Source organism: Schistocerca nitens, chromosome 1 (assembly GCF_023898315.1).
Source record: "Schistocerca nitens isolate TAMUIC-IGC-003100 chromosome 1, iqSchNite1.1, whole genome shotgun sequence".
Classification (NCBI taxonomy): Eukaryota; Metazoa; Arthropoda; class Insecta; order Orthoptera; family Acrididae; genus Schistocerca; species Schistocerca nitens.
In genome coordinates this window covers 462,668,733-462,685,864 of record NC_064614.1, presented here as the reverse complement: position 1 = coordinate 462,685,864, position 17,132 = coordinate 462,668,733, and the positions used below count along the sequence as shown (strand labels likewise).

Sequence of the window (17,132 nt, the reverse complement as noted above, 5' to 3'; positions counted from 1 at the left end):
CCTGCTCCAGGATGCCTGGTAAGCCGAGCATGACGACCATTCTGGCCATACCTTCTTACCAGTCATTCTGCAAGGCGTCTAGACAGGATATATGTCTCACAGGATCTTAGATCTGTGGTATGGGATGCCGAACATTGTCCACTGCCCTTTTCCAACAATTGCACTTACACACACATTGCACGGTCCTCCTTCTTTCCCAAGCTATATGGTGCAGCCGTGCGCCGTCGAAACTCAATACTTCTCATTTGCATGACCTAACTTGTAGCCAGCCTGCGAACGATTCTTTCCCAGCTACCACTCGGCAGTGAAGTGATGGATGGACTGTGCCAAACCAGACATCCAGTGGCCACTGATGTGATACGGAAAGGACTTGAGCAATTGGCATCGCAGCGCCTGCAGCTTCTACTATGCGATTCTCTGAGCTCTGGATGCTCAGCCGCCTACCCTAGACAACCATTTGGAATGCAAAGAACTAAAGCTAGGATAATTACGCTGGTACGCTGCAAATTGCCAGGAGGATTGGAATTTCCATTCATGTATAATATAGTGCCCGACGAACGACAGTGTCGTCGGCAGCTCATCGACACTCTGGTCACGCCTCATGGCCCGCAGGTGACCAATCAGAATGACATCGTTAATGCATTCGTCGAACACTACCGACGTACTTGCAGGGAAGAAGTGATAACGCTGAAACAAGCGACTCCATTTTGCATTACGTCATGCGCATCCAATCCCACATAGAGGCGGATACTTTGACAGTGGTGAACGAAGTCGACGACGCAATCAGTAAGGGTACAGTCAACAGATCGCCTGGCATGGACGGCTTACCGATTGAGTTTTACTAAACCCTCCATGGGCTGAAGGCAATGCGGTAGACGACTATGTTTCAAGAACTGATGACATCTGACCAAGCACTCCCTCCTGCCTTTGATGAGCGCATCATCATTCCGGTCGAGAAGCCAGCCCGTGGTTCAACGGTCATGAGCGGTGACTTTACAGCAGTGCCAGTTCATGAATCCAAGTCAATGGACGTTTAGCAAGGCCGGTAGCCAACCGTCGTTCAGTTCGGCCTGGGTACACCCTCCCTACCCTCCTGCATCCTATTGCCCTACAGCCGCTCATTGAGGGCCTGACTACCGAGCTGTTCACCCTCACCCTTTGCCAGCTCACTTTTCGCTGTCGGGTATACACTGATGACCTCCTTGTCTGTTCTGGCTCGAGATTCGAGCATTCCTCGAATTGATTGCACGTTATGGGGCTGCCGATGGCAGTACAGTGAACGTCGCCAAATCTGCGATGTACATTGGACAAGGCTTTCAGGAAGGTGAAGTGGCACTCCTGCCGTTTATGATGACGTTGCAATACCTGGGCATTGCCTTTACCCCCACTGTCACACGCACAGCAGGACGAATTTCCGTCACTTGTTGTACATCATCCATAACGACGTACGCTAGAACCTCCTGCGCTGCCTGAACACACTTCAACGCGGTGAGTTTCTTGATCGTTATGTTGCACCGAAATTGGTCCACATCTAGCACATTCTCCCTCTGCCGATGGCGATATGGCGAAACCCTCAGGCTGTCCCTTGGATATTATCTAATGGTTGGGGGGGGGGGGGGGGGTTAGGGTTGATTTGGTGGAAGAGACCAAACAGCGAGGTCATCAGTCTCATTGGATTAGGGAAGGATGGGGAAGAAAGTCGGCCGCGCCATTTCCGAGGAACCATCCCGGAATTTGCCAGAAGCGATTTAGGAAAATCATGGGAAACCTAAATCAGCCGGCCGGAGTGGTCGAGCCGTTCTAGGCTCTACAGTCTGGAACCGCGCGACCGCTACGCTCGCAGGTTCGAATCCTGCCTCGGGCATGGATGTGTGTGATGTCCTTAGGTTAGTTAGGTTTAAGTAGTTCTAAGTTCTAGGGGACTGATGACCTCAGATGTTAAGTCCCATAGTGCTCAGAGCCATTTGAAGCTAAATTAGGATAGCCAGAAGCGGGATTGAACCGTCGTTCTCCCGAATGCGAGTCCACTGTGCTAACCACAGCGCCACCTCGCTCGGTATCTTAGGATTGGTTTCATGTTTAGAGTCCATTATGAGACACTCACCCTGCCCCCAAGGGGCGGTGGCCTCAGACTCGTCAATGTCCGTATGCAAGCTTCAGCCGGTCAGGGCACATCCCTAACACACAACTTACTTGAGGTCCTCCTGCCTGCGTCCACCTCACCAATGGTGCCTCATTTGTCGCAAATTTCAGGCTTTTTCGTCGACTATAGTTACATACATACCAGCCTCCCAGATACACTTCCGAGCAGGATGAAAGATTTTTACAACCTACTATTGCACAGTGTTCCCCGTAAGATGATGGAGACCAAATATCCCTCCATCTGGTGACCCATAGTGTGGAGTACCATCCACCAGCCATTCCTCCCTATTGATATCTGGGCAATGTCGTATAACATAATCAACAGGCACTTTGCAACAAAACAGCGACTGCACAACATTGGTTTATCGCATTCCTCTACTTTTCTCCTTTGTCAGCAACTCGACACTGATGATCACCGTCTGACCTGTGCCTGTTCGCACGACGTCTGGCGATTCGTGCAGCAAACCACCGCCTGCTATCTCAGAGTGCCACCAGACACGATCTAACTGCGAATGTTTTTGTGCGCGGAGGACAAACATTTTCCCGCAGCCAATATCGTGCCATTACGTTGGTCAAGGGGTGGGCGGTGGGTCATCTATTCTGTGAGGGGCCAAAATCCCGCCTCGATCTCTAGACCTGTTTACAAACAGCCCACGAAGCGCTCGAACACACGCTACGTTACCGAACATTGTTTTTCAACTATCTTCGAGGGGTCTCCGTTAGACCTCCACTTAGTAGCGGAGTGCCCGGAGCTGAGGGCACCTCCCCCCCCCCCCCCCCCCCACTCCGCGGTGTTTGACTTTAAGCCGCCTACGATCGGTTCTACTCCCGACCTCGGCGGGTGGGGGAGCGCGCCGTAAATGCGCGGATTTTATTTATTTTTGTTTTCCCCAGTCTATTTTTTTTTCTAAATCAAAAACAAAGCCTTCCACTTCTGTTGATTCCTGTGTCTCCCTGTTTCATGTGCCCATTAGGCTCGATGGCGGTGATAGGGACATGTGGCCAGGCCTCGGGTTTCGATCCATGCCCGCACTGCGCCCTGAGCCCCCACCGGCCCATTCCTTCAAAAAAGAAAAAAATGCAGTTAGGGTGACCTCTCCCGTAGAGAGAAAAAAAAGAAAAAAGAGAATAAGCGCATAGTTTTATAAGCGCGAGATCTCTAGATCAAATCTCGCTGTCGGTCCTTTTTTACTCCGCTATGATTTTAACACTAGATGTGTTATGACTGTGTAAATTGTGTGATGACGGATAACTGTTTATGAATGTAAATTCAACTGTTATTACATGTGCTGAATGTCGCATTAAGTAATATTTTCCATATTTCTAAGATCAGTATCATCCTCAATCGTGCAGTGCTCCGTAGATTACACATCATAATTGTCATAAATGTAGATACAAAATTGTACTGATCTGATTGAAAATTCTTGTGTATCGTCTTTTATATCCAGCCCCCTTACCAAAATTTTTTCTCATTTGTTCAGGATAAAGATTACGAAAATAACAAATCTGTTGTAAGAATTACATGGGAACCAAGAAAACAGCAAAGATCGGTAGCGAGTCTCAGTCCAGAGACCTAGTGCTTAGGAAACTAAGCGATTACTCGCTCGGCTGCACACTCCTTGAACGCTACGGCCTAGAAGATTCAAACACGATTTTCTCGAAAACGGCTGAGTGTAGCGCGTTCCTGTTTACCCACGTTCAAGTCCTAGTCGATCTCTACACACCCTGACAATATGAATGAAGCCCGTGGAGGGAAGTTCGTGCAGTCCCTTCGTAAGCATAGTTTTCGGACGCCACATGTTCCTGCGTTGTTGTAACGATTCTGTTGATACACGAGAAAGCAAAAAAAGAACACCTTGTTCCGTTGAATGGATTTGACAAGCATCAAGAAGCCAGCTGTTAAGAGTGTGACATACTACAAAAGGTGTTCTTGGAAACAGTTTTTGTCGTGCAACACCAGACTTTCGAGATCTGCACTCCACGCATTCCACCTCATAAGGACTCCCCATACCTCCCTATTCCCTTCCTTCCCTTCAAATAACGCTCTTATCGACACCTCCAACCCCTCCTCCCTTCTTGTCTCCCAGCTTCCCCTTCTTATTCCATCGTTTCCTCGCATCTCCCCTCCATCTTTACACCCACACCTACCTACCATCCTCAACGCCTAATCTATTTTCTCTTTAGCGCCAGACAATCTTTCCTATGGCAGGTCCTCCAAGTTTTAGTAACAATGAAGTGCTTATTTTTAAGATCAGTGTTTTACGAGCGCATGCTGCAATGTAACGCCTCCAATTTTTTTTTTTTGTGATAACCCTGAAACCTTTCTAAATAAAACAAACATTATTAACATTCGACATCTTTACTCTTCATGTCTACATATTTATTTCTCAACATAGTCATCCTGGCGACGAACACATTTCTTCAACAAGAGACCGGTTTATTGATACCGTCACTGCAGAATGTTTGACTTTGTTGATGAAGCCACAACCTCACCTCTGCTTGCGCCGCTTCATCACTGTCAAAGTGAATTACTTGCAGGTGTTCTTTAAATTTTGGAAACAGATCAAAATCTGATGGGGCGATGGCAGGACTGCATGGAAAATGATCAACGACAATGAACCGAAAGTGTCGGATTGTTGCAGATGTCGCAGCTATCGCGTGTGGTATGGCGTTGTCATGTTGAGGGGTGGACGAACTCCTTGAATTCGTGCTTTCAGTTTTCTGGCAGATTACGGTGGGTTGTTTCTCACGCATCGACATGGTTACGTTACATACCGCCATGTTAAACGCTTCAGTTCGGAGCCTTCTGGTGGCAAAGGGTTGCAAGTTGCGTCACCGGAGTGGGAAAGTCGACCGATTAATGTGCATGACATGTAATACGTCAACCGTTATAGAGAACAGAATAAAAAATTCTGAGGCATTACTTTTCAGCAAGCCCTCGTACACCGATTTTTCAATAGACTGTTAGTGTTTTTCATTTCACATTTTTATTATTTTCGTTTGAAATAAAACCGTAGAACACCAAGTTTCTTATATACAGGTATAAGCCTTCCATTAATCTCACCTTTATGTTAGCGTTTTTTCGTCTTAGTTTTACTTGGCCCTTGACTGAAGAGCAGGTTGAATACACCACTTACAGCCCCCCCCCCCCCTCAACCCTTACGGCACGAGGGCTGTGAAACAACAATAAAGAGAAAAAATTGTGTGTGGGGAACGAGTGCCTGTTCCCACTAGCATGAAACACGCTTCATACACGCCGCCGACGCAATGTAAGCAATGTAACAGCAGCTGTAATACACAAAGCGTGATAATGTTTGCTACACGCCTTACCTTTTTGCTGTGTCTGATGTTACTACTGTAGACATTTGAAAAAGGTCACAGGCCGAATCTGCCCAGTAATGTCAAACACATACATGGTACCTATGGTGGTTCTTTAAAGTTGTTTCATCATCCAGGAATTACGTCGAGGCTGTGGACCCGCGCCTGAAGAAGGATTGATAGCGTGTAGTCAAGGTTTTCGTGGCCTAACACGTTGTAAAACTTTCCATTTTGTCAGTGTACCTCAATCAGCTTAACTGCGGCGTACATCATCGTATGCTCTTGTGGAATAACAATGCAATGTTTCGCACTATAATTATTAGTACCTTGTTCGTCGGAATCCTTCTTGGGCGTCACTATGCCGAGGTCACAGACTACCGCCGCCAGCGAGAACGTGGACATGGGCGGCGTCGTCTCGAAGTGGTCCACTTCCCACGCTGGATCGTCAGCCCTGCAGCAGTCGGACATGTTGTAAGCAGACTCTACTGACAGTACTACCGACTATGAACTAAGAGTGTCTACCACAAGTAATCAGATGGAGCTGATATTCTGAGTGTACAATGCTGCCACCACATCCTCATTTGCCCTAAATGTCAAGAGAAAATGGTGAATACCGTGTTTTAGTGAGTCGTGTAATTTTAGTGTACTATGTTTTTCCTCCATTAATAATGTGTTGTTTTCCTGAGTTTGATGTTAGGAACCAGTATGACATTTTAGTAGAAAAATTTGGAAAAACACATAAAAACTGTATCAAGAAGCACCGATAAATCACACTAATGGCAGTTAATTTGGCGTGCGGTTTCAGTCTTATCTCCTAATCTCGCAAACTAACTCTCTGCGATCACGCTACTCCACTCTTGTTTATCAACTTAAACCGACAGTTTAACAAAACATGCTTACGGTGACTTACTGGTTCCTATATTATATCGTGGCAGGTCTCTAGCTCAGTCTCTCCAAATTGTTGTTTGTTTACAGTGACCAATCTTACAAGGGAACCTTCCCACCGCACCCCCCTGAGATTAAGCTATAAGTTCGCACAGTGGATAGGCCTTGAAAAACTGAACACAGATCAATCGAGAAAACAGGAAGAAGTTGTGTGGAACTATGAAAAAAAATAAGCAAAATATACAAACTGAGTAGTCCATGCGCACGATAAGCAACATCAAGGGTAGTGTTAGTTCAGGAGCGCCGTGGTCCCGCGGTTAGCGTGAGCAGCTGAGGAATGAGTGGTCCTTGGTTCAAGTCTTCCCTCAAGTGAAAATTTTAATTTGTTATTTTCAGACAATTATGAAAGTTCAGGCACTCACACATAATCAACTTTGCTCTCCAACATTCCAGGACATGTTCAGATATGCTTGGACATATGCAGGATTTGACGGTCTACACGCGGAAAAACTTGAAAACTTTAAAAACATACGTTTTGACACAGCACAGGGAAAACTGTGCGACTGTGAAACTGTTGCATTCATTTGTTGTAGTTTATGTGACAAACTCTTATGTTTTAATCACTTTTTTGGGAGTGATTATCACATCCACAAGAAAACCTAAATCGGGCAAGGTAGAAGAATCTTTTTACCCATTCGCCAAGTGTACATGTTAGGTGGGTCGACAACATATTCCTGTCATGTGACGCACATGCCGTCACCAGTGTCGTGTAGAATATATCAGACGTGTTTTCCTGTGGAGGAATCGGTTGACCTATGACCTTGCGATCAAATGTTTTCGGTTCCCATTGGAGAGGCACGTCCTTTCGTCTACTAATCGCACGGTTTTGCGGTGCGATCGCAAAACACAGACACTAAACTTATTACAGTGAACAGATACGTCAATGAACGAACGGACAGATCATAAATTTGCGAAAATAAAGAAAGTAAACTTTTCACTCGACGGAAGATTTGAACCTAGGACCTCTCGTTCGGCAGCTGCTCATGCTAAGCACGGACCACGGCGCTCCGGAGCTCACATTATCCTTGATGTTGCCTATCTTGCGCATGGACTACTCAGTTTGTATATTTTGCGTCTTTTTTTTCATAGTTCCACACAACTTTTCTCGATTGATCTGTGTTCAGTTTTTCAAGGCCTGTCCACTGTGCCAACTTATAACTAAATCTGAGGGGAGTGCGATGGGGAGGTTCCCTTGTTAGAAATTTCTGCAACATACCGAAACATCGAAGCGGTTCCCCATTTTTACCTTTTACTCTTTAACGTGCGTAACTGTAGACCCTATCGTAAGAACCAGTGTGGAGTTGTATCTGCGTGGTACAGTCTGTTTCTGCCTGTGTTTCATTTTTAACCCAACCTCTTTTCGTTCACACAGTACAACGCACAACAGTCTGCCTGGTCAAGCCTAAAGTGGTCTCCATAATTATTTCTGGCCAATCAAACTGAATATGTATGGACTGTATTATTGAAGTGTGTTGCAAATGGTAACTGGTAGTTGCGCTCGCTTCTTCTTCATGGTGGGATGCCGCACGCCCTGCCTCGTCGGGCGATGACCTTAATCTGTGCTGTTCTGATTTCGTAGCCGTGCTGGTGTCGTGGGCTATGCGACTGTGGGTTTTGCAAGTCGTGACGTGAACGAGATGTTTCAAACCACACAAATTTTTTATCCGCAGGCTTTCCGACTGTGTGGAGGTTCTGTCAACCGTTTAGTAATAAGAATGTCCCTTCGTATTTTATCCGGGCTTAGGATGGACGGTTCATATAGTACACAGGAATGTTCAAATAACTTACAGGAATGCAGCCGGGTGACGTCGTCTCGTAAATTGTCTGAACACTGCATACGCTAGGGGAAACTCAATACATAAGCATGATTAAACGTGTTTTCATTTTTTTATTTTCTTACTGTTAACTTTTTTTCTTGCTACAACATTATTGGAGCAAATAATTAAACTTGTGTGATTTGATGAATTTTAATTTCTCACTAAATTTTCTGTCAGAAAGCCATATAATTTAAACATTTTCTTAAATCCCCCGCGTCGTTATATATTCTTATGATGTATTTTAATCGTTTATCAAGACCTATGTATATTTTTCTTCTTTTTTGAAGAGGCAGGCTAATGAACCTTTTTTAATTTCAAATACTGTGTATCATTTACTGCTTTCTTCTTCAACTCGTTTATCAGAAAGTTGTTAGGATGTTTTTGATTTATTGAGGAGTTTAGCTTCCTAGGCCAGCCAGCATTCGTGGTCCTGTGCCACTTGTTGAAAATATTTTCCATCCAGTGACAGTCTTGGAATTTCATGCCCTTTTCTCAACTGGCCATTTACTCCATTATTACCAATCACGCTTCACCAACACTGTTAGGCACAGGTATGCCACTGCAGCGCACTTGCTGCTAAAGAAGTAGGCTTCTTCTCTATTCCTGTATTACTCTGTTATCCCAGTTATTGTACTTTCTTCCAAAGATGTTGAACGAAGCAAAAATTTCGAAGTGTAACACTGGAGTTTCCGATGACCACCAAGGCATATTATTTTTCATTCCAGAAAAAAGTATTTCATATGTATTTTGATTTTTATCTGCCAGCAAAGCAAATAAAATTGGAAATATGTCTCTTCTTGTGTGCTTCCGATATCAACGTGTGTGGCACACAGCTGGTCGAATTCTTTTGAACAACTGTCAGATGTCCCGCCTATGACAACAGTCTCATTTTCACAAAGGATTTCTCCGCTTCTTCACAACCAAGCACTAGGACGCTCTTATCAGGAACAGATCTTTCACCAATTTTCAAAAAATTATTATCCTCAATTAATCTCAAAATGTCGTCGCACGACTGAATCTCTGAACTAGTGCAGGGTTCTGATCGTTCCAGTAGCTTTCCTTCTTCGTTTACACAATGTAGACCTGGAGTTCACATAATACGACATTTTTCGACGAAATCTAATCCCTTATCTTCAAATACTGAAATTCATCTTTAAAAATTTAGAAAACAGGTACCGTCAATGTTTCGTGGAAGCTTTTCCTGCAGTTACGCATTCATTTGTTTTTTGCTCATCTGCTTCGTCAGGTGGCACAAATTTGCAATTCGGCCATTATTCTGCCATTTGGAATTCATAACCGGTCTCGTTTCTTACTCCGTTCTGAATTCACTCACAACCAGTTCGTACACTGATCATATTTTCTGTTTACCCGATAGCGATGACCGAACTAGAGAAGGCTCCGTTTCCCTTTCGCTGTTGTAATTATTTCCATCACTCACACTGCAAAGACCGAGCGAGGTAGCGCAATGGTCAGCACAGTGGACTCGCACTCGGGAGGACGACGATTCAAACCTGCGTCCGGCCATCCTGGTTTACGTTTTCCGTCATTTCCCTGAACTGCTCCAGGCAAATTCTGGGATGGTTCTTTTGAAACTTCCTGGGTTCGAGTCTCGGTCCGGCACACAGTTTTAATCTGCTAGGGAGTTTCAGATCAGCGCACACTCTGCTACAGAGAGAAAATCTCATTCTGGAAACATCCCCAAGGCTGTGGCTAAGCCATGTCTCCGCAGTACCCTTTCTTTCAGGAGTGCTAGTTCTGCAAGGTTCGCAGGAGAACTTCTGTTAAGTTTGGAAGGTAGGAGACGAGGTACTGGCAGAAATAAAGCTGTGAGGACGGGGCGTGAGTCGTGCTTGGGTAGCTCAGCTGGTAGATCACTTGAACCGAAAGGCAAAGGTCCCGACTTCGAGTCACACAGTTTTACTCTGCCAGGAAGTTTCAACCCATCCGCTACTGGTGAACGATTGGCGTAAATCAGCAGAGGGAGAGGCACTGGTCGGAAAACCCACAGTACAAAACTGGTACGCCGCAGTTCTCATGGAACCTGTGGCACCTGCGAAAATGTCGGAAACACCACGGCTGGAAAGCCCACATAGCCATCGTATTAATGTTCTTTATCAAGTTGCGTAACGCACTGGAACTGGCTCTCTCAAGGAAGGGGCACTCACTTAACGTTGGTTATCCATTTCGACTGGCGCTACGTGACAAAGAACTCTTCCCGCCAGAGTACTCTCTGGGTCACATTGGATAGACGTAGTACTCCACTTTGCTTTGCTGGTCAGACAGACCGTTGCTACGGTCAGTTATTGTCGGTACTTACACGACGGCGGTGTGGCGCAGGGGCATGTTGGAAAGTGCGCGCAGGCCGCGGGGTCGCTCGATGCTCACGTCGAACGTGGCCTTGTACATGGGGCCGTCGAAGCACGGGAAGATGCTGCGCGCCATGTTGGGCCGCATCTGCGTCGCCGCGAAGTACCTGCAGGCACAGCACGGAGTCACTGCTGAGCAGCTGCTTCGTTCCCGTCGTCCGCACCTACTGCTGCTACGGACTAAGCACATATTCTAAACAAGAAGCTAACCTAAAAGTAATAAAGTAATTTAAATTAACACTAAATACTACCGATAACAACAGTGTGATCTCGAAGACCATCCTTAATGTCGAACAGGTCCAGATAGAAACATTTATTCGTTCTCATCTCTGTCTCCTGTTTGGGGGAAATGCACTTTTATCGCAGTGTAGCCCAGATTGCGCAGAGGTGACGAAGTAATGGGATAGCGTTATGCGCATACGCAGATGGCGGTTGTATCACGTACAAGAGGTATTAAAGGATAGTGCATTGGTGGAGTTGTCATTTGTCCTCAGGTGATTAATGTGGCCGCACAACGGGTTTTAACGGACTTTGAACGCGGAATAGTAGTTGGAGCTAAATGCAAGGGGCATTCCATTTACAAATCTTGAGGAAAACCAATATTCCGAGATCCACAGTATCAAGCTTGTGCCGAGAATACCAAATTTCAGGCTTTAGGTTCGCCGATGAAATTGTAATTCTGTCAGAGACAGCAAAGGACTTGGAAGAGTAGTTGAACGGAATGGACAGTGTCTTGAAAGGAGGACATAAGATGAACATCAACAAAAGCAAATCGCCGGGAATCGAACCCGGGAACCCGGGCGTGGGAAGCGAGAACGCTACCGCACGACCACGAGATGCGGGCTTAAACAGCGGGTCCCGTCACTAGGGTAAAAAGCGTAGTGGCGTTCGCCCCACCTCTCAGACACAAAACAAACGCGTCTACAACGAGAACATCCACTCGCAAGATTTAGCATTTTCGTCTAGTATAGCTGTATAGCTGTATAGCGCTGTAGTCATATATAAAGGTGAGTACGTTGGTCGTGTATAGTTAATGTAAACTCCCTGGTGAGATGCATTCTAAGATTAAGCAGAAGACGTATCATTTCTTGTCGAACGAGTCAAAGCCCTGTGGAAATGCACTTCGATTGAAACTACCTCAGCATGCTCAACGTAATAGAATGTAATAAGAAAGACAAAAATATCACTAAAATAGGACAAATATACGCATCTTTTACGGGCGTTCACACATACAAGTCTAAAAAACATACCTGATTGTTGAAATAATTTTAATTACGTCTACGGTTTATTAGAGTGTAATATTCGTATACAGAGAAGTATTTACAACATACAGGTATTTACAACATACACATTTTTGGTACAGATACATATTTGCTTATACTCACGAAAGGAACAATTTTAAAATTGCATTGTAATTTCATATTTAAACAAGACGGCACTGCAGACGTCATAAACGTGCTGAAGAGTCGCCACATTTACGGGCATAAACACGCATCTAAGATTCACAACTGATTATAAATAACTTTTAAAATAACAAAAAAGTAGATTAAAATTCCCGTTTTTACAGTCGTTGACTTACGTATGTTGTACTTGCAAAATCTCACTAAAATCATTACGAACCACCTATATTGCAACTAAGTGTATATGACTGCAGAAGTCAGACATGGCGACATGATTCGTCTAAAGGTTACGGTCCATTAAGACGGAAGGAAGTAAGAAATTAATGGCATTGTTAACCTTTTATGTGCATGACGTATGTGTATAAATGCCCATGATACCCGTAGCTATAATTTGAATTTCAAATTTTACAAGATATTTTCAGAAATATTTTAATAATCAGGTATGAGTTTTAGACTCTTTTCTGTGAACAACCAAAAAGAGGCTGATATCTGCAATATTTTAGTGATATTATTGTTTTTTGTTCTACTTAAAGATTCATGGAGTGGTTCCAACCAAAGAGCATCTCCATGTGACTTGTGTCTGCTCTGCAATTTTGATTTCTAAAGGTGGGTGTTCCCCTGCAGACAAATGCCTGCGCTCGCTAAACCTGTGGCCGTTCGTGCTACCCTTGTTTATACACTCCATATCCTCTCTTAGTTCTATTTAGTATAGGTCTCTCATATTTGAGCTATCTTCTGATATCGAAGTGTTTTTTAATGAAGCTCCTTTGCAGTATCTTACCAATGAACCAAAGATTACCAAGTGCTTTATCTACGATGGAGCCTACGTGATCACTCCATTTCATATCCTCACGAATCGTTACACTCAGGTATTTGTATGAACTGACTAATTCCAGTTTCGTTTGCTGGTATTTTAGTCATAGGATTCTACTTTTCAGCGTTTTGTAAAGTGCACAATTTTACATCTTCTGACGTAAATGTCAGACTTTGCACACATTTTCTAATGTTGCCAAGACTTGACTGAAAATTTGTATGCCTCGTTCTAGATAGTATTTCTGTGATCGGATTGTCGTTGCAAGTTGAATAAGTTTATATACAGGGCTCCTCAGGTTATCACACAGTGAAAAAGGGGAGAGAACTGCATAGCTGACTTGCTTACTGACAGCTATCATTTCGTAGTCAAGGCCTAGAGTGAACGTGAAGCCAAAGGCACCGAAAACTCTCGTGACTAGGCTATACGAATTTTAGTGACTGGTTTCCAAGTTGTTGTTTCGACATTTCAGCGTAAAGTCACTGATAAATATTTCACAAATGTGATTTCGCTTGATAATATGCTAAAGGGGATGTGCGATATTCTGCCACACAGAATCATTTTTAAGAACGTGCAATAACACAGTGAGTGTTTTTCGTGGAAGGTTAACTATACCTGATATATAAGTGCAGATTTTGGACATTTCGTCTCTAAAACACGATTAGATGTAATTAACATCAGTTGCAATTATCATCTCATTTTATGAAATGTGAAAAAGTAAACGGATCACTATATGTTACAACAACGCACAATCTTTAACGTAGGTCACTTAAAATTAAACACTTACTGTAAATAAATATTCGCCCTATGAACGGTGGACCTTGCCGAGATCAGGTGGTTGGGTGCCTCATCGATACAGATATTCGTACCATAGGTTAACCACAACGGAGAGGTATCTGTGGAAGAGTTCTGATTAACCCTTGGTTCCTGAAGAGGTGCAGCAGCCTTTCCAGTAGTCGTAGAGATTACAGTCTGGATAATTGGCACATCTGAGCGTGTAACGCTAGTGAAAATGATCTTTCTATACTTGACTGCGAACCACCGCAAGCTAGGTGAAACTACAGCCGTTATTTACCCGACGGCATGTAGCTCTACTGTATGGTTAAAAAATGCTGGCATCGTTTTGGGTAAAATATTTCTCATCTGCGGGAGGGGAATACTCAGGAGTACATCTTTATCAGGAAAAAGAAAACTGGCATTCTGCCGTTCGGAGCGTGTAATATTAGGTCTATTAGGTCCAAAATCGAGTAGATAGATTAGTGGATTTAAAAATGGAACTAGATAAGCCCCAGTTAGATATAATGGGAATTAGTGAAGTGCACTGACAAGAAGAAGAGGACTTCTGGTCTTCTGTATAGAGGACTATGAATGCAAAATGAAACAGAGGTCTAATAAAAATAAGAATGCATACAAGCCAGTTTGAAAAGCATAGTGAACACACTATAACCAAGATAGACACGATGCCAACACATACCACCGTAGTACAAGTTTATATGCCATAGTACTCTGCTTATAATAAAGTATTCAAAGAATAAAATAAATTATTCAAACGTTTAAACTAAAAGGAAAGTTAATTGTGGTTGATGTGGGGGGGGGGGGGGGGGAGGGGGTGGAATTGGAATTCTATATTTGCGAAAGGCAGAGAACTAACAGGAGAATATCTACTGGGGGAAAGGAGTGAAAGAGGAAGCCACCTAATACACTTTTTCACACAGCATCATGGCTAACATTTGGTTTAAAAATCACGTAAGAATATTTTATACGGTGAAGAGCAAAAGAAACTGGTACACCTGTCTAATGTGTAGGCCCACGCGAGAATGCAGAATTGTCGCAGCCCGACATGGCATGGTCTCAACTCATGTCTGAAGTAGTGCTGGAGAGAACTGACACAACTGCAGGGCTGTCCATAAATCCGTAACAGTACGAGGGGCTAGAGAGCTCTTCTGAAAAGCACGTTGCAATGCATCCCAGATATGTTCAATAATGTTCATGTCCGGCGAGTCTGGTTGCCAGTGGAAGTGTTTAAACTCAGAAGAGTGTTCTTGGAGCCACTCTGTGGCTATTCTGGACGTGAGGGCTGTCGCATTGTCCTGCTGGAATAGCCCAAGTCCGTCGCAATGCAAGTGATCAGACAGGATGCTTACGTACGTGTCACCTGTCAGATCCTATCTAAACGTATCAGGGTTTCCATATCACTCCAACTGCACACACCCCACACCATTATAGAGCCTCCGCCAGCTTGAACAGTCCCCTGCTGACATGCAGGGTCCATGGATTCATCAGGTTGTCTTCATACCCGTACACGTACATCCGCTCGATACAATTTGAAAAGAGACTCGTCCGACGAGGCAACACATTTCCAGTGATCAACAGCCCAATGTCGGTGTTTACGGGCCCAGGCGAGGAGTAAAGCTTTGTGTCGTGGGCTCCGAAAGCCCATATCGATGTGGTTCGTTGAATGGTTCGCACGCTGACACTTGTTGATGGCCCAGCATTGAAATCTGCAGCAATTTGCCGAAGTGTTGCACTTCCGTCACGTTGAACGATTCTCTTCAGTCGTCGTTGGTCTCGTTCTTGCGGGGTATTTTTCCGGCCGCAGAGATGTCGGAGATTTGATGTTTTACCGGATTCCTGATATTCACAGTACAATCGCGAAATGGTCGTACGGGAAAATCCCCACTACCTCGGAAATGTGTCCCATCGCTCGTGCGCCGACTATAACACCACGTTCAAGCTCACTTAAATCGTGATAACATGCAGTAACCGATGTAACAACTGCTGCAGACACTTGTTGTCTTATATAGGCGCTGACGATGGCAGCGCCGTATTCAGTCTGTTTACATACCTCTGTATTTGAAAACGCATGCCTATACCAGTTTCCTTGGGGCTTCAGTGTACGTAGAAGAGACCAAGAAACAATGGGATGTTGCAGACTGATTACATAATGGCAAGACAAAGATTTCGAAACCGTGAAAAGAAAGGAAATTAAGGAGATGGAACCTGGAGAGATTGAATGAATCTGAGGTCCTTGCGAGTTTCAGACCAAGCATTCGACAACGATTGATTGAAACAGAGGAAAGGAATAAAATACAAGACGAGTGGGTGGCTTTTGGAGATAATACATTGAGGAAAGGAATAAAATACAAGACGAGTGGGTGGCTTTTGGAGATAATACATCGAAGGCAACAGATTAAATAGGTAAAAAGGTGAGTTCTAGTCGAAATCCTTGTACCTGGCGACAAGAGAACATATAAAAATGCAGCAAATGGAATTGGTGGGATGGAATAAATACGTCTAAAAAATAACACTGACAGATAGGTGCAAAATGATACAGTAGGAACGGCTACATGGCAATTGCTATAGAAGCATCCGTAACGAGGGGAAAGATATATGCTGCCTATAGGAAAATAAAAGAGACCTATGGAGAAAACAGAAGCAGCTTCATGAATGTCAAGCGCTCAAATGGCAAGCCAGTATTAAGCAAACAATGGAAAGCTGAACGGTGGAAGGAATATGCAGAAGGGCTATAAAAGGGAAATGTACCTGAAGACAATATTATAGAAAGGAACGAGGAAGCAGATGAAGATGAGATGGTACATGTGATACTGAGAGAAGAATTTCACAGAACACTGAAAGACAAAAGTCGAAACAAGGCCCTTGGAGTAGACGACATTCCCTCTGATTCATTGAGACCCTTAAGAGAACCAGACATGACAAAACAGTTCCACCTGGTGTAAAAGGTGTATGAAATAGATGAAATATCCTTAGACTTCAAAACGAATGTAATAATTCCAGTACCAAAGAAAGCAGCCGCTGACAAGTGAGTATATTTCCGAAACTTCAGTTTAATCGGTTATGGTTGCAGAATATCGACACGAATTTTTTACAGGAGAATGGAAGAAACTGGCAGAAGACCAGTTTCAGGTCTAGAGGGAGACAATTCATTGCTGACCCTACAACTTACCCTGTAAGACAGACTGAAGTAAGTCAAACCTACCTTCGTAGCAACTGTAGACTAGTGAAAGCTTTTGCCAATTTTGACTAGCAAACACTCGGAGATTATGTAGATAGCAGGAATACAATAGAGTAAACGAAATGTTATTTACAACGTGCAGAGATACCGGACTGTAGTTACTCAGGGTGGGGCAAATAAAAGTGGACTGGAAGAGTGGATACGATTGGCCGCTAATGTATGCATATAACCACGGCCTGTGATCCACACCGGTTCAGAGGGTGGTGCGGGCTGAGTCAGTGTAAAGTGCAGCAGTGCAAAGGCGACGACGACACTCACACTGGAGCAGCGCCGGCCAGAGTGACCGAGCGGTTCTAGGCG

The 17,132-nt window shown here is 44.2% G+C and overlaps 1 protein-coding gene across 1 annotated transcript in view; it reads right to left on the bottom strand.

Annotated features, from left to right (window-relative positions):
• The window catches only part of LOC126251848 (aminopeptidase N-like), a 255,465-nt gene that overhangs the window by 153,716 nt on the left and 84,617 nt on the right, over positions 1 to 17,132 (bottom strand). Inside the window, exons 4-5 of the mRNA XM_049952527.1 lie at positions 10,540 to 10,695; positions 5,787 to 5,911 (exon numbers count right to left, since the gene is read on the bottom strand). Of these exons, the coding sequence (XP_049808484.1) occupies positions 5,787 to 5,911; positions 10,540 to 10,695 (281 nt within the window). The remainder of the gene's footprint in view (positions 1 to 5,786; positions 5,912 to 10,539; positions 10,696 to 17,132) is intronic.